This window comes from Siphateles boraxobius, unplaced genomic scaffold, assembly GCF_051911475.1.
Source record: "Siphateles boraxobius isolate OS27281-9 unplaced genomic scaffold, OSU_SipBor_1 29, whole genome shotgun sequence".
NCBI lineage: Eukaryota > Metazoa > Chordata > Actinopteri > Cypriniformes > Leuciscidae > Siphateles > Siphateles boraxobius.
This window is the reverse complement of record NW_027508908.1, coordinates 19,935,222-19,957,845: the sequence shown is the minus strand read 5'-3', so window position 1 is coordinate 19,957,845 and position 22,624 is coordinate 19,935,222. Positions and strand designations below refer to the sequence as shown.

Genomic DNA, 22,624 nt, shown 5'->3' with positions numbered 1-22,624 from the left:
ATAAAGTATTATATGTGGTTGCGAGTTCCAGAAAAAATATAATGCATGTATAGTAAACAACTTGGAAAATGGCAAAGCACCTCTCACATTCTCTTTAGAAAATGTACAAATTTAGTAACTAATATAAATTTGATGCAAAATAGGAAAATCCAATAACTACCTCTGAAACTGTCTCAGTTGGCAGCAATTCATGATGATAAGTCACCTACCCAGTCATCTCATATAAGAAATAATTATATTGCATGTATGATTTTAAAATTAATGGCAGCATCTTTTATCATGTTTGTTGATTGTGTTTGTTGCTGTTGGAAAGTTTTATGAATGTATAGACTGCTAAAAGTGCCTTTAGTGCCTTTTGTAATGGACTCTATGCCTACTCTCTTATTCTCTCTAACTCACTCTCTCTACCTTTATTTTTCGATATTCACTGACAAGACTTCCGGTTTCCTTTTCAGATTTTTTTTTTCCAGAGTTGAGTGGTTTTAAAATTATTGTTCAAATAATATACAGTATGTGTAGGCATAGCCATGTATATATAGGCCTATATATGCAGCACCTTCACTGATGCATTGATGTGATGCCATTTGTGATTGTATTGGTGAGCATTGCTGTGGTAAACTGGGGATTTCTCTGACTGGTCAGACACACACACACACACACACATACACACACTATTCCCGGGCAACCCATGGAGAATGCTTGTTCATTAAACTTTCATGTTGTTGAGTGCTAAAAAAGCAACTTTTCTCTCCCTTTTTTCCTCAGACACTTTTACTCTTTTTACAACATGTAAGAGAATGCCCTGTTTTTATAGGCATATTCCCAGAATTTCATGATAGCTAATACAAGACACCTTCAAGACCGTGAACTACAGCCGATAACAGTACTGAATCCTGATCTATCATCCACGTCTCAAAGGAGGTCAAATGACCTTAACACTTATGTGCAAACATGAAATGGCTACTACTAACCGGTTGTTGCAATTATTAACCAGTCAATTGAGTGTTTAGTCAAAGCAGTTTTAGTGTTAAAAGAGCAGATGAACCTCTTCACTCACATCTCAAAGCAAACAGACTTGTAATGCTATAAGCCAAATCTTGCTCTCACACAATTACATGTAAGTGAGAATTTGTGAGGGAAGGTAAAAAATAAACAGGTTAAAAATAGACTGCGAACATCTAGAGAAGCCCATGACAAGCTAAATTTTTAAATATATCAGCAATGACTTCCAAGTTTGAGCTATTTTCAGCTTCAATTCATAATTTAATGCCTACGTTTTTTCCTCCCAGAAACCATGAAACCTTCCTTATATGCTAAGAAAAAAGGAAAGGAACAAAAAAAGATGATCTATTCAACAAACTGATTTTGGTAATACACATTATCTTTTAAGGACTTTTCTTCTGCAACAAAGCTACTGTTTTGAAATTGCAGTCTGGCAAGAGGCTGTCCTCAACAACCGAACTTGTTTCATAAGTCTAGAAGAAAAAAAATGGCTGCCCCTCTTAGTAGTCACATTGGAAAAGAAACAACGAGGGCTATAGGATATTTTTCTAAAATGATGCGAATTAAACATCCTCTTACCTTCTACTGTTTATGTGGGATCTAATAAATTATTGGCTTGAAATATGCAGGTTTTGTATCCTCAGACAGGCATGCTGGCTTTCCTTAGGCCCAGCAAACAAAAATTGTGATAAGAAAGTTTTGCTAGCATTCCCATTTAGATATGAAAAAAAAACATGCTGAATGTTCTCCGAATGTTTAAAACATCCAGTTTGGATGATAATGTGGATGTTAAGGGAACATTCCATTTTGCAAACATTATGGGAAAGATACTGTGTATGTTCTAAACATTCTGAAACAAGTAGTAACATTTAAATAATGTCAATCTAAAACATTTCAGGAAGAAGAAGAAAAAACACTCAATGATAGATGTATAAATAAAGTTTTTGTGTTATCATTTGTGCATACATTAAAGATCTGATCATTCTGAACAAACATTTATTAATGTTAGAAGAACCTTACCGGAAGGTTAAGAAAAGTTCTGAGAACATCAGAAACAAGTGATGCAAACGACAATTTTTAGAAAATAAAAATACTTAATTTGCAAAAAAGTTTTTATGCTCGCTTGAGGTGGTTTTTGACTTGTGCGAAAAAGAGTTAATGTGAATAATGGAAGATGGAAACACATTGCTGAATAAATTCTGACGTAGAGAATATTAATCCCATGTGACTACTCGGCTGTTTCCACTGATGATGTTTTATTTACTGTTGGTTACTAGGTAACCAATACAATAGTAGCTCACCACTGAAAGCCAGTTTTATCCTAGCCTTTGAAAAATCCTAAACCCTTTTTTCTGCCTTCTCTTGGGGAGGTATTTATTCCCTCCATTTAGGTGTAGCAGAATCCACAAACACACAGCCAATACAACTGCAAGCTGGATACAGGGTTTATGAACAAGACAGTGTTCTGGATGAGGTGTTCAAGGGAGAACAGCTCTCCAATGAAGGAGCTCTGTGAGGGAACACTTCTTGTCATAATAATGTCTGTTATTTTTACATGATTTTATGAGTTTTCAGAGTTTTAACTTAATTTTCTTAAGCATAAATACACATACAGGCTCACTGGAAAAAACATCCTTGAGCCCACATTTCTGCAAAATGATATTTTGTTACTTGCACGTGCTACTTAGTAACGTGAATGTGGCAACATTTTATTACGCTGGATGTTGTATTTATCATGGCAGTTATGAAATGAAATGTACTGTTCACATTTGAAAATAACATACCACCTACACAAAACCTTACTGATAGTGTTAACAAAAATTAAATCAAAATAATAACTAATTTGTAGAAGCAACCATGCCACTTTAGCTTGCTTATTCTTTGAGCTCTTTGATCATATACCAAACAAGTTTACTACGTCAGAAAAGCCAAACATATGGTGATGCAAATGTCAACATGCGTCAATATGCAATGTTTTAAGGTTATAATATAGCAGTGTGAAAGGAACCACAAGACAAATAAATGTTAGGCTAATCATAATTTGTGTGAAAAGGAATAAAAGTTGTTGGTATTTTACTGCCACTAGTGCAGAGGTGGACAACGTACACAACTCCATTACTTGAGTGAAAGTATAGATAGTACTACTGGTAAAATATTACACCTTTAAGTGACAGTTGTATTTAAAAGTACTTAAGTATCAAAAGTAAATTTATTTTTCTCTTTATGTCAACACATTGTTTTATTATTGTTGCATTGTTGTGCCATCAAGGTGCCTTAAGCCAGTCAATGATGCTCCACCTGACATGCTAGCAAATGACTACCTTAAACTGAAGTAAATGTACTTCGTAACTGTCCACCTCTCCACTAGTGTTCATTTTAGCTGGAAACTGCAGTGAATTGTATTTATAGGTAAAAGTGACTGACCAGGTGTTGCATTCACACACACTTCTCAATGATTAGCTCTGACCTGTTCTCAAGGCTGCCTTGAAACCGTATGAACAGCTTGATTACAGGGTTTTATCTGTCCCAGCTGGCCTGATCTCAAATAAAACTGAGATAAAACACAGTAACCCATCAAAAAATATACCAATATAATTTCTCAGACAGGCATTTCATCAAATAGGCCTACTGCTGACTACAACAAACAACAAACCACTGATACTAACTTTTCATTTAGCACATACAAGTGAACCTAACCAATTTAATAGAAGATACAAAGATACGGAAGGGTCCCTTATTTGCGACCACGGCCACATTTCTCTAAAATATCAATGGGCACAATGTGTTTAAGTGGTAAGAATTAAGCCTAATTGAGGAAATGCGTGTGCTCTGTGTCATCTATAAGCGATGCTGTCTGAAATCGCCTACTGTCTGAGTAGGAACTATATTTGAAAAATGTTAAAAAGTTCATCTGCCATGTTGGCTTTGTCATGTGACCGGTCAGTTGTGTCTCTTTAGTGGCATGTGCCACTTCTCTCCCATGGCATCATGGTAAAGTGCCAATCGAATGCACACTCCAGTATCTCAGCGGTATAGGCCATCCATGTACTTTTTGCCAAATGTTTTTCAAATAGGTATTAGGACATGTACTCTTTTGGCATCATGCTTTTTGCATACTATATAAAGTAGAAAAGTAGGCATATTCGAATGGAGAGTGAATTCTATGCATAATATGTCATAAACTATAGTCTATAAGGGTGACTTATCACCTATATGAAAAGACTATTTGATATTTGTGTACATTTCTCCTTAATATTTAGGCCTAAGGCAGGGAAATTGTTTCATAACACACTTTACCGTACATACTTTCCATTCAGCATACTTCTATTTAAATTTAATAAATATTTTATCTGATTTTCACTGACTATAGTAGGTTGTTGATAGAGCAGTTGCTTATATCAAAGGAAAGATACTTAAAAGTGTAGGGAAAACCATTTTCAAAAAGCACACATGATTCATTAAGCATGTAAGATTAAGATTATGGTAAATCTGTAGGCCTCTCCATATTTTCTACATCTGTCACTGTGAACCTTAAAGAGAGTGACATACAGTATGGACAAATACGAGGTCATTGTGGATATGTAATGAGACAAACGGTGATTTTGAAATATGCTTCTCCTCTCAGCACATTCACTTCACAGGCACAGAAAACGCCACAACTGCCACACATTTCCAGATGTGCCTGGAGAGTCGTGATTTAGTGGCGTCAAAGCTATAGATTACCATTTCCGTTGCAGATAAATCGTCATAGGGAAAATTACATAACCTCGCCTCAATTTTCTATCACGTCATTTCCGTCTGAAGAGTAACTGTAAGGGAATACACGAAACGCAACTCAGTCAGTCAGAACCATAACTAACGCTCTACGTCAGCTTCGTCTCAAAATCATTCATGCCGAGGAGAGAGAGATGATTGTCACATGAGAGGAAATTGTATTTTAGATATCATCTCGAAACACACGATAATCGCTACAGTCGCCACTTCCAGTAATCTATAGGCTATCTTAAAAATTTACATTTTAAGTTTGTAGTCAAGTCGTCCTCACATGCATCGACTGAGCCAGGCGAAATAATCACGAGCCAATCACGAACCACACCCCGGTTGTAACGCTGCGAAAGGCTATATTTCTAGTCCAGATAGTGGATACCTTTGAATATTGTCAATAGACACAAAACAGACGTTTTAGCTTCCTGTCGTTTAACGTGTAGGCTATAACATTAGACGTGCTTTCTTTCTTCACAGACCAGCGCGCAAGCCTCATTCAATTGCCTTTCTCCAAGATAACATTCGCTGTGTGTTATAGCCTACCATATAAAATAGTGTTTGGGCGACTGCTTGAGGGGGTGAAGAGCACCTTGTGCTGCCCCCGGAGGTGCATCGGGTGGAGTGGGGTGGCTCGCAGTTGCGAAGTATGATTCATCCTCGCTCTCTGTCACGCCCCATCTCTCCGACTGCTCTTCATGGTGCACCTGTAACTCGCCTGACCTCAAATCTAGCTAATTTTTACTCACACACTACAACGACGGTTAAAGCCAATCTATCCCAAGTTCATCTGTTGCATTAACTCCCGCTTTCTATATACAGAGGCCATTGCAACCAGACGCTTTTATACACAAAGGAAATCGTCTAGCACTTACTTTAGCATGGCTTGTTCCTTCTCCTCTTCTTCCCTTTGCCGAACCATCACTGCCATGATGACTTCCCTTTCCTCATCCGTGAGATGACTCAAGTCCGGCATATCAGGCATGGGTGCCGGCACGGTGGGTGGGCGAGGGCCGCCTTGGGGCCCTACCGAGGCGGACATCTTTTGCCCTGCTCCCAGGCGTAGGCTATCTATTGGCAGTATCCCGAGCGCTGGAGCCACACCTCACGACATGGTCCACGGATAGAGCAGCGTTCTTTGAGAACAGTGCAAATCTTGCATGGTTTCAGGCACCCACAACTGTGCTTTTGTTTCTCTTCGTGTTTTTTTTTTAACCCACCCCTCCTCTTTTCTCGCTACCCCCACCCCCGCCACTCTCCTCCACCTCCAGTTACGGGAAGCCCATCATCTCTACGCCCGGAGACGACGCAAACAGAGGGACTCCGGCATTAGCTAGCAGATCTGTGATTTCCCCCTTCACTGAACCGGGGGCTCGGTATTGGGCGATGGCAAAGGCGGAGTCCGTCTCTCGCCCACTGATCTCTCTCTCTCTCTCTCTCTCTCTCTCTCTCTCTCTCTCTCTTTCTCTCCGTCGCTCTCAGAGAGAAGAGTCAATGGAAATGCAGATCCGCGGCCGCGTATACAACTATCTTCAACGCTTACTCGTTTGTGAAATTGGCAAAAAGGCATTTGTATGAAAGTTACATTCCCGTTTATTTTTTCATATCGGTGTGTCGTGTTTTTGCTCGACCACGCACCTTCACAAGTATGCTGGCATCTCTGTATTTCTAGGAGTAGGCTAGCCTATCTGGCAGTAGTACGGTAATATGTGCACACTCTCGCCAGGTTATTTTTAGAATCGCTCGCGCGGACCACTTAAATACAATCAATTCGACAGTTTTGTCTGACTGAGGGATGTCTGAAATTAAATTATCCGCAAAAGTATAATGTGCACATAACAAAAATCAAATAGACATCTTAAAAGAAACCTATAATTTTATTTAGGCTGCACATGGCCTGTATAGCTATATATATATATAAATAATAATTCTAATGCATGTCAGAAATGAAACCAAAGCAAGTAAACAATCCACGCAGAAGAAGAAAAAATACAACAATAATCCAATTTATATGATTAATTAATTCGACGAATGTTGCTGATTACATGTAAGTCCAACAGCTAGGCTAGTTTTTTTTCTTCAGAACCCCGGACAGCGACACACGCTGCAATGGACAAACTTGTTCCGCTATGAATTCGGTCCACAAAGTTATAATAGAACACATATTCCAAAACTTGAAAAGTGCATTTTGTGCGTGCATGTGTGTAACAAAACACTTTCAGCTACTTTAGTGCATTTCTGTGAATGTTTGTATCGCTGATTTCTTGTCCCATGTGTTGCAATATAGCCCATTTCACGAGTTCACACTTGCATACAATTAGAGGGGGTAAAGTATAATGCGTATTTGGCGTGCTGTCCGGGGGAGGGCTCCGAGCTCGTAGTTCGGCCCGAACCCAGAGTACTCCACCCGTATGTAAAGTGGTTAGGACTAGAAGAGTGGAGAAGGGGGGGTGGAGGGATGCTGCTAAACTGTCAATGAAATGAGGTGAGACTGCTGAGTCTATACACACATTTTAATCATTGATGGTAGAGTGCTCTCCACTCGTGGTAATTATCTGAACGTGCTCCTCCCGAACTTTGTTAATAAAACATCATTTCATGATTTCTAATGTTGTGCTATAACAACTAAATTAGCAAATATTTCCATTTATTTATCAATAAAATATTAGACGATGCCTAAATAAATTGTGCGTTCTAGTCTCATCTCCAAATATATTGCAGCTTTGACTTGAATGCACACTGTTCTTAATGTCGCCGTCTACCATAATTTTCCTCTAATTATTTAAAAGTAACCTTATAAATATATAAAGACAGTATAGTTCCTACATGTCAAGCTCCAAAAGACTGCCAAAGCATGTGGAATGTTCTTCACATGCACTCAGATTTAAAAACAGCAAGTCAATGCATTTGACATCATTGATATCACATGCCATTGACTTTCACATGATGTGGTAACTGAACATGATGCAGAAATATGAATAATTGAGAATAATTAGAACCAGGCTAGATAAGAACACCAAGACTTGGTTTCACAGCAGGGTTTAGATTAAGGCAGGATTAGGCCTTGGTTCAAATGGGACATTTACATAGCTTTTATAATCATGCCTTAGAAAAAAAAAAAGTCAAAACAATGTTTTGTACAATGTTTCACTTATTACTTGAGTCAAAACAATGACACTGGCGAATTTTAAGATATGCCAGTGCAAGTTGCTTTAAGTTAAAACAGCTCGGTAACACTTTATAATAACTTTCATCAACAAATCATTAACAAATTAGTTAATATATATTCACATAGATAGAAACATGAGATAATGTGCTTGTTAATGTTTAAGCTACTAATAAACTTATTAAATGTTACATAATGACAACAGATCATTATTTAATGAAATGCTACAAATGCCATTTAACTTTCAATTCAAATGATCAAGAACTTTTTTAAATCTACATATGATTTTGACAGATGGTTTACAATAGTTAAAAATTACATTAATACATAATAAAGAAACATTATGCTTAATGGATAATTCGTTAATAGTATAAAATCAAAGAGCTATGAGATAATATACATAATCATTATGTAATGTAAATAAAACAATTGCTAACAAATGTAATTTAACTTCAAGTCATTTATTACCTATTACAATTTTTTTACATTTACAAATGTTGAAAAAAAAGTTTAATTAGTAATTTTAAGAACTTCACACTATTTGTGTGAACTTATTATTCATAAACTCATAACCACAGTCTGTAGAGTTCACACATTTGATATTTGTTTGTTGTGGTGTGTATGCAGCAGACTTCTACTATTTACACATTTTCACAAATCCTTTCTTAACTCTGGGGTCCTTCATTTCAGAATCACACTCAGGACCTTCGGGTCCAAATGGGCCGGAAGGGTGGGATTCATATTTATTAAAAGAAAATCATCATTTTTTTTTTTTACTTGTTTTTTATAATATTTTTTCTTTTCTTTTTTGGTGTTTTGAGATAATTTTGATTTATAATTAATATTTATGCAATAAATATGACCCATTTCCCCCATTGAATATAATAGAAAATTATTTAAAAAAATATATATTTTTTTAAAGCTGTATTTCATTTTAGAGTCAAGCCTAGACCTCATGAAAGCAATTTTTGAAATGAGATGGATGCCATCTGGTGGACAAACTGAGCATTTTAAAAATGCAAAACACATATGTAATCTGAATTTATTAGTTTGTTTATGTATAAAAGTGTGTGTGTGTGTGTGTGTGTGTGTGTGTGTGTGTGTGTGTGTGTGTGTGTGTGTGTGTGTGTGTGTGTGTGTGTGTGTGTGTGTGTGTGTGTGTGTGTGGATGTGGATGTGTCTGTGTCTGTTTTGCACTCTTGATGTTTTATAGATTCACCCCTTCATTGTTGTGTGCTTTTTTTCTGGATCGTGGCTGATTTGTAGATTGTACGCACAAAAAAACTCGGTATTTTCACATTTTTGCCAATTTGCCATTCATTTCCTATGCGGGTCCATTTGGACCCGAAGTTCCTGAGTGTGACAATTTTTTTACACCCACTTAAATTATTCAAATCCTGTCCCCAATTTGATTGGGTGTTCATATACCAAGTACCAACAAAGTCACCAAATTTCAGACCATTCCGATGAAGCTATGATTTTTAAAAATAAATTTATTTAAATGTTTCGGTCCATTTGGGCCGAAGGACCCCAGAGGGTTAATAATTTGTTCATGTTTTTGCAGTACAGTACCCAATCTAAAGTTAAAATGTCCCAAATTAATTACAATTAATTTATTCATTATTTGTTCATGTTTTTTTTTTTTTTTTTGTAATTTGGGTGCAAAACAAGTTTGCATTGCCTCAACACTTATATACTTAAACAGGATAACTTGAATCAAACATCAACAGGAGAAAACATTTTTTTTAAAGAAAAAACTTGTTTAGCAAAACAAAGCAATATAAACAGTTTGAACCACTTGTTCCCTTATAGTAATCTAATTGAACCCTAACCTTCACATAGGCTACCACCAAACCTGTCTCTATCCTTACCCATATCACATCTCAATAGCAGCAATAGTGTTTTTGAATAACTAACAATTATGATTAAAGTCCCTGTAAAGTCAAAATTAATTATGTGTTCTGAGTTTGTCACACCACAGAAAAATGTGTTATTAGCCACCCAACCAAATTTGAATGATAAAAAAAGCCGACAAGTACATAAAATAAGCTATCAAAATCTTGAAAAAATGATCAGTAGCCTCTGCTCTCAAACGCTGGGGGCGTGTCCGCTGGCTGCGCTGAAACCACGCCCACTCGCGGCAAGCACTCACCAGTTTTCGGCGCCAGCGGCCAGCCTCTGTGGCTCGATCCAGTTTGTCATCAAGTAGGGGCTTGTCGAGGAGCTCAGGGGCTCCAGTCCGTCATCGAGCCCCGTTTTAGACCCGCCCAAAAAATCCGGAAAATAGTAATAGTGAAAAACTGTTTAACGATCTAACTCCACACAATTCAGTTCTTCACAGTTCACAGTCTTTGTAATATGTTTTAGCAGCACATTTCTAACATTTATAATGTGTTTAGAATTTATTTTTTAAATTGCCTTTACAGGGACTTTAATTATTATTATTTTGATGCAAGTACATAGTTAAAGACCCCTAAAGGCCAGTCATACTGTATATTGGTTCATTTTCTGTTGAACATCTGGATCACTACCAAACAACTTTTTTGCTATATTGTACATTTGTAAATTGAAAAAAAAGTGCATTAGGTAATAAATGAAACTGAAGCTTAATGACATTTGCATATTTTCAAGAATTTGAAAGTTTTATCATTTGTAAGCATTTTATTTTACTGTTCTGTTAATCATTATGTAATGTTTAATAAGTTCAAACATTAACAAGTAGGCTACATTATCTCATATTTCTAGCTATGTGAGTATATATTAATTTATGATTTAAGTAAAGTTTGTTAATTAATTATTATTGAATAAAGTGTTTGGGAAAGACAGTTGTGTTTAGAGAAAGAAGCTTAGATATTTTTGTCAAGTTCAGTACTCAGGTAGGCTAAATATTCACAATATCCCACACTTTTGAGCTATTTCTTTAAAGCAATGCGAATTCGTTTAAACCAACAAGTACGCTAGGAAGGACAATATGATGTAGCCCGTTCAATTTTTATTCAGTGTCGCCGAACTTTATACTGCCCAATGTAATGTTGTATCCGAATGGCAATATTGACAGATTATATAAAAGCAACATTTATATACGCTTAAGTGTACTTCTGAACGACTACAGGAACTGAACTGGTTCAATGTAGGCCTACCTTACTTTTCAACAGGAAAAAGGTTAACAAACCGCCAGTGGAAAAAGTAGCGCCCTCGCGCTCTCTGTTGAAAGGACATGGCATTACACAGGAAAATGCCCTGGGGCTAGTTGTCACAAGGCTATTTTTGGCTCCATTTAATATTTCTATGTGTAAACAATATTTTTGATTGTTCATTTTAATTTCACAAAACCAGCAGCTGTGCCAGCTGTCAACAGGACATTACTGTAAAAATACAATAACAATGTTATAAGCATTATTGGATGGTGTTTTGGTGACTGTAGTTCAGTTTCTGTCATTAAAACATGTTACAGCCTGAATTATTAAAATCTGTATATTACTGTAAAATGTACTGATATTAACACAGACGTGTAAGCTAAGACCACACAATGACTTAAAATACAGCTCTCAGTATTACCCACATAAAGACAACAGCATATGGGTAACACACAACAATGAAATAGTCCAATAAACAAACTAAACACTGCACTATTAACAAATTGAGAACTTTTAAAACAAAATAGGAACTTGTTACTTATTCATTAATAATACATGATGATATAATGACATTTAATGAAATCTTTTTTTAGAAGAGGTGTATTTTTGAAAGCCATTTCTGATTTCACACAATTAAAAAAAAGCTACATACAACATGTTAAACAACAAATTGTAGAAATTTTTCAGTTTTGTTTTTGTTTACAAACCCTGAGAATTTCCCAAACTGACATCTTGAAGCAGCACTGGAGACAACTAAAAGTCAAAGGGAATGTTTAAGGTGGTTTTAATTAAGAAATTATTTTTGCCAGGTAGACAAATATATGTATATACAAAGTAAAACAAAACACCAACACAACTATAGAAGAGAAACACGTATTCTAAGTGTTTTACTTGACATGTACTTCCAAAACAAATCAATTGCAATGTGATACCATAATGGCAAATATTTTGCAGATTTTGCAGAAGTAAAAATAGACATTTACAGTTAACGACAGACATACAAAAAATGTAATTTTTAAATTAGATTCAGTTTAGTGCGCTTAAGATTTAAAAAAACATTTCCAGACGGATTTTATTGCAATCTTCTGGATGTCTTATTGCAATACCATTGCGAAGAAGCATCTCTGTGTACGGGGGCCAGAAAGTGTCATCAGTAGTCACATAAGGGTCATGTGGAGTTTCTAATGTTTTATTGGTCAATCTCTGTAATAAATAAATGTGTATGATTAAATGTGTTAATAACACTGGGTTAGTAAATTAAAGGCGCAGTAAGCGATTTCTGAGAAACACTGTTGAAAGTGGATCTGACGAGCAGCACAACAAACGTGAACCCAATCAGAAGTAGGAGGCATTGAGAGAGGGAGTGAGCAAGAGCGAGATTTGAAGAATGACTGTTGAAAGAGAGATAGCAGAGAGACTTAAAAGAGAAAAGGTCAGCGGAATATCACTGGGAAAAGAATGGTTATGATCAGGCAAGAGCTTTAAGACCCACGTTAATATTAGAAAAGCTTTCCAACACTGGAGAGACCCAAGCGGGAAGGCCTGAAAACGGACGCAGACGTTGTTGTTTCTGCTCCATATGCGAGTAACATTGGTTTTATGTTTCAGAGAACCAATATATGTTGTTGTAATGTTAGCTATAGTAACAGGATAGTTTTTTCATATTTTGTCTGGAGCTGCTATGCTGCTGGCAACTAACAACCAACTCCTACTTGTACTCTGGTATACTGTATGTTCATTTTTTGTTCTCCCTTGTCTTTCTTTTGTCATCTTCGCTTTATTTATTTTGGCATAATATTACTTTGCTTCAGCTTTGATAAAGAGACATCCACTCTTGCATGGCGTGCTTGTGCATTTTGGGGGGTGTGTGTGTTTGTTTGGGTTGATTTCAAATATCAACAGTGTTTCTCAGAAATCACTTTCTGTGCCTTTAAACATACTGTGTCAAGAAACAAGTTCATTTCCATTCTATTAAATCAATAACAGATTATGTTCTTAAAATCTTCACATTATGTTGTTATTGATTTAATAGAATGGAAATGAACTTTTTATATTCTTAAAACGATTGCAAACATAATGTGAAGATATAAAAATAAATTTGTTTTATTGTGATGAGTATCCGAACATACCTCGATAATCTCACTCAGTGAAATCAGGTTAATCTCTGCAGCATATCCAACAGCCTGAAAAATTCAAATCCAATATTTATATGCAAAAGCCAAAAAATACAAATCCAATATTCTCTGATCTGATTGAGACGGTAAAGATGCCACCTACTCTTTTTTTCTTTGTGACGTTTCCTAGGGGATCAGGAAGTGGGAAGTGCTCAGCTAACATGTCGCTCAGCATTTCCATCAGACTGCTATGATATTCCTTTAGATTGTTAATTTTTCTCTTCATATCCTGCAAAATACTGCAAGAAAATGTGGAAAAATAGGATTGGATTATTAATGTAAAACACATTATCATTATAGTAAAAACACAAAGAGTGCGTGTATAGATATAATCTTCTATAAACAAGCACTATTAGTTCTCGCATGCCATTTTAACCAAATGAATGAACATGGCTAAAAAGAATTGCCCTTTTGTTTTTTACAGATAAAGTATAAACCCCAATGTTTGGAATGGCATGATGGTGAGTATATTTTTATTCTTGGGTAAATGTCCCTTTAAGCAGATGTAAAAATGTGATTTTTAATCCCAGCATTATACTAAGAACCTGTGCTCCGACTTCTCATTTTCAGATCGTAATCTGGTGATTTTCTCAGACACTGCATTCAATGCTTCTTTCTTCTCAGCTTGCCATGTCTGCTCCCTGAAAAACATGTTTATACATGTTGTATATATTATTAATGAATGTATTTTTCAGTCCTATTTAAAAGTTAATTTAAGCATAGTAATCTTGAACAAAGTTATTACTGTTAACTAAACTAAAACCATGAAGAAAAAAAACATTAAAATATATATATACATTTGGTACTAAAATGACTAAAACTCCCGAAGACAGTGGGTTTTTTTAATAGGATTTTGGTTTAATGGCTGAAATAAGGTCTGGAGGTGAACAAGCTCAAGACACTTTCACTTTTATTCTGACATAAAATGCATCAGTATTACTCCAAAACGTGATTTTTTGCTAACAAGTGGCAAACCGAGACTACAGAGGCTGTCGGGGAGATTAAACATAACGCTGAGCAGGTAAGCTCAGTCCGCTTTTACAGCCTCACTATGCTTATAGTTGTGCTCTTATTATCTATTCTAACTCAAATGTTCTGGGAAGATGTTATTAGATAAAACCCAAAAGAGTTAAGTCGGAAGCTAAGTGGTGGTGACGTTGAATTCTTGGGACTGTGGTGTAGTTTGTTTATAGCCTACCTTTAGCTTTTTACTTCTGGCAACTGCATTTACTCTTCAAAATTCACAGAAGTTGTGTTCATCTGTGAAAATTCTCTTGATGGACAAAACATGCAAGTATCATAAACTTGTGTCTTTTGCGATAATCCGAAAGCCTATGTAAAAATCCTTTTGGGTTTTTGTCGAGGGAACCAGTTTGATGCTAACTTCTGGTTGGCCTACAAAGTGACGTCATACCTGCACCACTCTGTTGAATCTGTCTGTGCATAAGCTTTTAAAGTGAAAGCAGCCTGATATACCTGCTGCTGCTGAGTGTCATCATGTTAATCAAAGAACAAGAGAAAAAGAGAAACTTTTGTAACTTTAATTGTAAGCATTCATCTGTATTTCATTTTTACAATGAAGACTATCCAGTGTTAATTTACATTTGATTTATTTCTGTAGTGTCTCTCACCTGAAAACTACCATTAGGCCCACCTGAAAAACTTAAAGCCATTTCATTTGTCTCTTTATTCTATTGTATCTCTTTATTCTATTGTAATTAAATTTTAGTTCGACGATTCAAATAAAGCCTCCCTCTTCTGTATGTAAGCTACTGGAACAAAATTACCCAAATTATCAAACAATTATCAGATAATATATTATATGTATGGCAGTATTCCCCATAGTATCGAAAATTGATATTGTTCAAGGTATTTGAACAGTTCGAAATTTCAGTATCTTGACAACACTACATCGCAGCATCACCTTTTCTCACAGAGCCTGAAACGTCTCTCTAAACCCCTCCTTTCCGAGAGCCTACTCTGCTCTGATTATTCAGATGGCCCAGTCTGTTGGTCTACAGCTTGTCAGAAACTAAACTGTCTATTACCATATCTGAATTTCAGCTCCGAAACCTTCCTCAGCACGTATACACAGTGATACGAACAGTAATGATGGCATTGATTTAACCGTATCAATTCGAGCCCGAGTCCTCATCCTTTGGAAGTGCATGCAAAGTGGATTTGCTTTCGCAGCACAGAAAACAGCATCTTCTCGTCAATGACGACACAAACCAAACTCTTCCAGGCCTCAGCTACAACTACAGTGTTTAAGGGCGGATCAAAGTAGACATTCGCGGGCAGCCAAATAAGACCATAGGCTGGAATTTGTGCATGAAATATGACTCGTCAGAAGTAAGTATGCAACACTGCATGAAAAGAAACATTAAAAAGCATAATTGGAGCTCTTTAACAAAAACTGTGTCGCACCTTTTCAAAATCTTTTTCTGGGCATCCAACTTTGCTTGCGAGTATGACAGGACCATTTTAAGTTGACCGTTGAGTCTTTGCAACTGTGAGGAGAAATAGTGTAAAAAGAAAGTTGTAACTGTATTTATATTTCGGTACGCTCACTGCCTATTAAGTGTTATCGAAGTAATAAGTTACGTACCTCTTCTTTTCCAACAGCAACTAGGACTTCAGGATTTGTTGTCAGCACTAGAAAATAATAATAATAATAATAATAATAATAAATGTCTTCAAATAAACTGTGTAATTAAAAGTGTGGTTACCAGAGTTTTGAATATTGAATACTTATTAGCCTATATTATAATTTTGAAACAGCACATAAAACAAGAGGTAACAGCTTACATTTTGGTTCCATTTCCTGCCACTGCTCAAGCTCAGATGTGATTGCAATCAGGCGATTCACTGCCTGCCCACAAAAAAATTAATAATTAATAAACTGTATTTTGGCAACCACAAACAAAAATCACATTTAAAAAGCATTTAAGTATTCAAACCTTAGATGTTTACTAAGATCCTTCTATTATCTATTGAACCCCACGATAATATTTAAAATATCAGTAAGCTTACTGATTTATAGGGTACTTTCAAAAGGTGTCTGTCCCGAACCCTAACCCCTCAATTTTAACTTATGGGAAAAAAAAATGTAAATCATTTTTGCAAATTGTTTCCTTTCTTGTTTTCGAAAATAAACAATTTTTTTCTTAAACAAAAAAGCTAAAAAAATAATTTACATTTTCTTTGTAAATCATGAAACTCCCATGTAAAAAAAAAATTTCGCGCAAATTACCGAAACAGTGTATGTTTTAGTCTTTCGGGTATTGTATTTTAACTGCACCCCTTCATTTTTGATCAGGAAAAATTCCTGTCCTTGTCTCTCATAGCCTCTCTTTCATAGTCATACCTGTCAAGTTTTGGATTTGAAAATAAGGGAAATTTTCCGGCGCCCACCGCGAGCAGTCCCACCACCCCAAACCAAGCTCCAGTAACGTTATCCCTTACATTTTCAGACAAGTGTTATAGCTTAAATGAAAACACAAAAGCGTATATATGAAGAGCATTTATTTTAAAGGCTTATTTGCATATTTTCTGTTCATTTAACATTGCTTGTCTCATTTACATTTTATTTTCATTCCACACATTCTTTTAATTTCATATTGCTTTTCTTTTACAGCTTTTCTTTACATGTCACATAACTTTTATTTACTCTTTTAGTGAGTTGTTGTTCAAATTTGTTGCAGACTTTGCATTCTTTAACCTGTTAGGCTGCAACCCCACTTTTGAAAAATCCTCAGAAATGGCATACCCAAACTGAAACAGATAGCCTACAGTTCATAAACACTTTGCACTAAAAGCACAAGTATGATCTCATTTGAAAGCTGACACCTGGCAGTTTATTGTAAATGTAGAATTAATTATTGTCATAATGGAAAAAAATAGTTAGTAATAGCTACAAAGTTTTGTAAAGTTATTAGAAATGTATTTTGTATGAAACATCTTCAAAGTTTCTGAGAATACAATAGTGGTCAAATACTGAAACTTGAGTGTTATATTTTAATGATGTATAGTTTGTCAAGGTAATAACATTAAATCTGATAGTAACTTTGATCGCGGTATTTACATGCCTTCCGTCTCTGTCGTAGCGTCCACCATCCGTCTCCGATTTTTTTCTTTTTTCCCCCCGCGTTGTCACTCATCATCTGACCTCACACACTAACCTCGCGACAACTGCCACCTACAGTACCCACAGTACCTGTAGTAGGCTACTGCAGTTGGCAGTTATCGCGTGGCTAGTGACAGAGCTCAGATTGGGGATGTTTTTTTTTTTATCCGCCCGGGCCATTATTATTTTTTAATAGCGCAGGTTAAAATACGGGAGATTTACGGGAAAATACTAATACGGGAGGACGGCGGGAAAGAAGGGTTAAATACGGGACTTTCCCGGCCAAAACGGGATACTTGACAGGTATGTTCATAGTAGATACTAGGTCCCATCATTGTGAGTTAATGTGTTATGTTTGTACAACGGAACTGTTCAGAACTGTGCTAGTTATAAGCATGTGCTGATTAGCATCTTTGATCTAGCCCCAAAAGTATCTGAAATTGGCACTATTGAAACAGCCATGACCGAAACGTCATCATTGTTTTGGTAGTGACAAAAGGAACACATCCTTTATTTGGGGGAAATAAACAACATTATAGTATTTATGCATATCATTAGTATTTTAGTATGTTTTAGTAGTGTTTAGAGTTAAAATTCTGTAATGTGAGTTAGTCGCTACCTAAACATTAGTCCCTACCGAAAATGTGCAGTCATGACCGAAACATGAGATGTTTTGCAAAAAATAAAGTATATGAATAATCAACTTAGATGATATTATAGTGTTTGGTTCAATGTATATCCAAACTAATGTATGTAGCCTATATCATCTACAGTATCTCACAAAAGTGAGTACACCCCTCACATTTCAGCAAACATTTAGTATATCTTCTCAAGGGACAATACTAGAGAAATGAAACTTGGATATATTTTAGAGTAATCATTGTGTTGCTTGTCTAGCAATATATATTTACTCTGAAAATAACTCAACATACAGCCATTATTGTCAAAATAGCTGGCAACCAAAGTATGTACACCCTAAGTGAATCCTCTTCCACTCCTCCATAATGACATCACGGAGCTGCTGGTTGTTAGACACACGGGTCTTCTCCACCTTCCGCTTGAGGACGCCCCACAGGTGCTCAATAGGGTTCAGGTCTGGAGAAATACTTGGCCACTCCGCACCTTCACCTTCAGCTTCCTCAGCAAGGGAGTTGTCACCTTGTCGGTGTGTTTGGGGTCGTTATCATGCCATTCGGCCCAGTTTCTGAAGGGAGGGCATCATGTTCTGCTTCAGAATGTCACAGTACATGTTGGAATCCATGTTTCCCACAATGAAGCACAGCTCCCCAGTACCAGCAGCACTCATGCAGCCCCAGAAAGTGATGCTGCCACCACCATGCTTGACTGTAGGCAAGACACCATTTTCTTGGTACTCCTCACCAGGGCATCGCCACACATTCTGGACACCATCTGAGCCAAACAAGTTTATCTTAGTCTCATCAGACCACAGGACATGGTTCCAGTAATTCATGCTCTTGGACAGGTTGCTTTCAGCAAACAGTTGCGGGCTTTCTTGTGAGCCAGCTTCAGAAGAGACTTCCTTCTGTGACAACGGCCATGCAAACCGAGTTGTTGCTGTGTGCGGTGTATGGTCTGAGCACTGACAAGCTGACCTTTCCCTTCTACAACCTCTAAAGCAATGTTGGCAGGACTCATGCGTCTGTTTTTTGAAGCCAGCTTCTGCACCTGACGTACAGCACGAGGACTCAACTTCTTTGATTGACCCTCGCGAGACACGAACCCGTCTTGGAAAACCTCTGTATGACCCTGGCCTGTACTGTAACTCAGTTTCAGGATGTTACCAATCTTCTTATAGCCTAGACCAGTGGTTTTCAAACCGTGGGTCGCGAGAATTAAAAAATGGGTCGCCAGTGATTTATAAAAAATAAATAAATTCCGTTTTCTAATAATATTAATAATAATAGCTTTGATTAGAAGTACAGTAAAAAAAAAACATTCAAATTCATGCAAAATAAATAATCCACATGTCACCTGACCGGCTGACCGACCTACTCGTAGCCATAGGCAACACAAAACAAAAAACCTTGACGAAACGAAACAAACTGAACGGAATGCTTTTCCTGACATGCGTGTTGCCCTCTCGTCCTGCGAACCGGCTTGGGACCAGATTAAGCAGAATAAGCAGGCCCACCCTTCTCATTAATATTATACACAAAACACGCACTTGTTCGCTCCATCCACAACAAACACGTTCGCTCCATCGGCAGCAACACACAAACACTCGTCGTTCCTTCCGCAACACACTCTCGTTCGCTCCATTGGCAGCAACACACACATTTCAGATCAATATTTGTTTTCCTTAAAATTGAAATTAACACTAACTTTATTCTCATTTGAATTATAAATATGTTTGCTTTTAAACTGTGTGTGATTTTGGTTGGGTGACAGTTGTAGGTTAAGTTTGACAAGAGTTTACAGTTTGACAAAAGCACAATGTTGTGTTTTATTGCGAGTGTACACAAATATAAATAAACACTTTGCAGTTTGAATGATGTCCTGTACAAAGTGACGGAATATGCTTTTGTTTCCAGTGCCGCGCCTCACACACACACACACACAAATACACCATTCCAGGCTGCCGAAATAAAATATGATAATAAAATAGTCAACCTAATATAAACTCACACTGCTCTGTTTAAATAGCAGTAGTACAATTCGTACCATTCAGCGTAAGCACCGCTCAACTGTGATGTTTCCAAGCACATTTTTGCATATGTGAAAGTGATGATTTTTTCCCTGTCGATATTGCAACGTGAGTGAAGTTGCTACAAAGCCTATAATAAAAAATAGTTTACCATCAAATACATCGCGAATGTTGAAACATTTTGATTCTAATGAGAGAGTTACGTGAGCATAATGCCCCTTTTTACTTTCGCTTTAAATTATTTCGTTTTGGCTTGTTTATAGTTATTTTTTAAAATTCTCGTTCTGTTCTGAATATTACATTTAAAGAGTTTATTGTGGAATATGTTTTGTGTATTTTTTAAGCATGCAGCAGGCTATTAATTGGTTAAAATTCCTGTATGTAGGCCTATAGCTTGATCAAATTATATCAGAATCGACTTTGCGTTGCAATCGCGTCAAGGATCAGCAAGTGCACGTGCATCATCAAAAGTGGTTAAAAAAGTGCTGATCTGATTTTTTTTCTGCTCACAAGCCTATGGGTCGCGTCAAAAAAGAAAAGAAAAAAAAGGGACCCTCTTGAAAAAGTTTGAAAAACACTGGCCTAGACCATCTTTGTGGAGAGCAACAATTCTAATTCTCAAATCCTTAGGGAGTTATTTGCCATGAGGTGCCATCCAGTGGTCAGTATGAGAGTATTGTACGCCAAGCACAAATTGTAACCGCTCTAATACAAGATACAACAATTTGTATGGTCCTGTCAGCAGGCAAAAACATGAACATGATGAATAGGACATGTGGCTTTGCATGGTTAAACGACGTACAGCTATTATCACTTAGGGAGTACTCACTTTGCCAGATATTTTGACAATAATGGCTGTATGTTGAGTTATTTTTAGAGGACAGTAAACATACATAGCTATACAAGCAGCACATCTACTACTCTAAAATAAATCCAAGTTTCATTTCTTTAGCATTCTCCCTTGAGTAGATATATTAAAATGTTTGCTGAAATGTGAGGGAAATACTCACTTTTGTGAGATACTGTATATGTTTAATGTATATCTAAACTTAACTTTGAAATCAGTATGATAAACATTATGCCTTTTACAAAGAAAGATTGGATTCAAAATACAAAAAATCTCATAAAATACACTTGAAATATTGTTAAAATTGTGTTTGTTATTGACTAAAACTTATTGAGTTAAAACTGTTTAATAAAATAGCAAAAAATATATTTACAAGGTAGGTATAAACAAAATATTAATAGGTCAATAAAAGCCTTCTTACTAAATTATTTATTATTGTGGTTTCGGTAGTTTCAAATTTGGGGAGAGAAAAAAATATTCCAAAACTTTCTGAAAATAAAATATGAGAATTAACTGCGCAATTACTAGAAATGTGTACATTATACAATTTGCTGAATACAACATTTGTGGGGAAAGACATTTTTTGCAAGATGTTTCAAACTCTGAACCAATTTTGTAGAATGGCCTATATACTGAAAAGTTACATTTATATGCACACAACTGATTTCTAAAATAAAAAGTACCAAAAGGAGAAAGACAAACCTCATCATCCGCCTCTGCGTCAGCCAAAATGATCTCATTTTGAAGCTGAAAGATATAAGTGCTTGTGTTACCTAAACAGTTGCATCCCAGCTGAATTTCTGCAGCTGCTGTCAACATAATTCACAAAAGGCTAAATAAAAGGGTGCAAAAAAATCTGACAAACATGTAATTTTTTTGGTCTACATTCAATGATACAAAAATGTACACCACCCAGGTCTGTGCGCCTTGTGATCATAGGCTATAAAAAAGCCTTGTGTTTCATAAAGAGTTGTACATTTTTCATAACAAGGAATTGGTATAACTTATTTGACCACCGATCTGAAAAGAATTCCATAGCAAATGAACTTAAGTTACCTTCTGTAGCAGTCCAAACTGCTCCTCACAATCCTCTAACAACACTGCTTTTGCAGCCATACATCCTGCGTCATCTGAAGAATGAGAGGACTGGTTGTCCTGCTCCATTTCTGTTCGCTTTGATGGTCCTGGGCTCTACAGATGTGATAAAAGTCTAACAAACAAGAAGCACCAAACATAAGAGCAGCAAAGAGAAACGCAGATCATACGCAAAACTCCAGCCAGATAACGTTACATTCAAAAATGTTTATGATCCAACATGTGAACGTTAGCCGTGCAGCTAACGATTTCAAATAACTTTTCGCGAAACAGTTTTGTAAAGTGAAAAAGCTTTCGTATATTTTGTGTCGATATCATGTGGTATATCCAAATTTCGCAGTCATGCTGTACTCACCATATATCGGTTTTCTTTTAAGCGAATTCTACACACCCAAGTTTGGCACTACTAAACAAAACCCGCAAAACAAAACTACCGCCAGCAACAACGTCGTGACGTAAGGCTGACGTCATACGCTGTGGACGTTCAAGGATTTTGCGACGGCGCTGCTTGTATATTTCATTAATACATAGGTTTAATCACACCAATTTGTCTGTATATTGCATAGAACTTCAAGGAATATTTGCTACGAATGTAAAACGTGGACTTATACGAGAAGTATATAAGAGTAATAAATAAATATAAATATAGC

At 36.4% G+C, this 22,624-nt stretch overlaps 2 protein-coding genes across 13 annotated transcripts in view; both read right to left on the bottom strand.

Moving 5' to 3' along the window:
- rims1b (regulating synaptic membrane exocytosis 1b) overlaps positions 1–6,212 on the bottom strand; it is a 114,346-nt gene extending 108,134 nt beyond the window's left edge. For 4 of the 12 annotated variants that reach the window (XM_077246720.1, XM_077246730.1, XM_077246724.1 and 1 more), the window contains exon 1: positions 5,640–6,110. In XM_077246720.1, the coding sequence (XP_077102835.1) occupies positions 5,640–5,806 (167 nt within the window). In that variant the 5' untranslated portion in view covers positions 5,807–6,110. Of the gene's footprint in view, positions 1–5,639 lie in introns of all 12 variants that reach the window. The other 8 variants (XM_077246718.1, XM_077246721.1, XM_077246719.1 and 5 more) reach the window with 7 other exon arrangements.
- A 5,622-nt stretch (positions 6,213–11,834) lies between these two features.
- On the bottom strand, positions 11,835–22,440 carry cenpk (centromere protein K). The gene is made up of 10 exons (XM_077246717.1): positions 22,330–22,440; positions 21,936–22,089; positions 21,582–21,626; positions 16,050–16,113; positions 15,850–15,896; positions 15,669–15,751; positions 13,787–13,882; positions 13,345–13,480; positions 13,197–13,250; positions 11,835–12,270 (listed from the first exon to the last, which is right to left on the bottom strand). Exons 2-10 carry the CDS (start codon positions 22,041–22,043, stop codon positions 12,115–12,117), a joined length of 789 nt encoding a protein of 262 aa, XP_077102832.1. The 5' UTR covers positions 22,044–22,089; positions 22,330–22,440; the 3' UTR covers positions 11,835–12,114.
- Between the last annotated feature and the right edge of the window lie 184 nt (positions 22,441–22,624).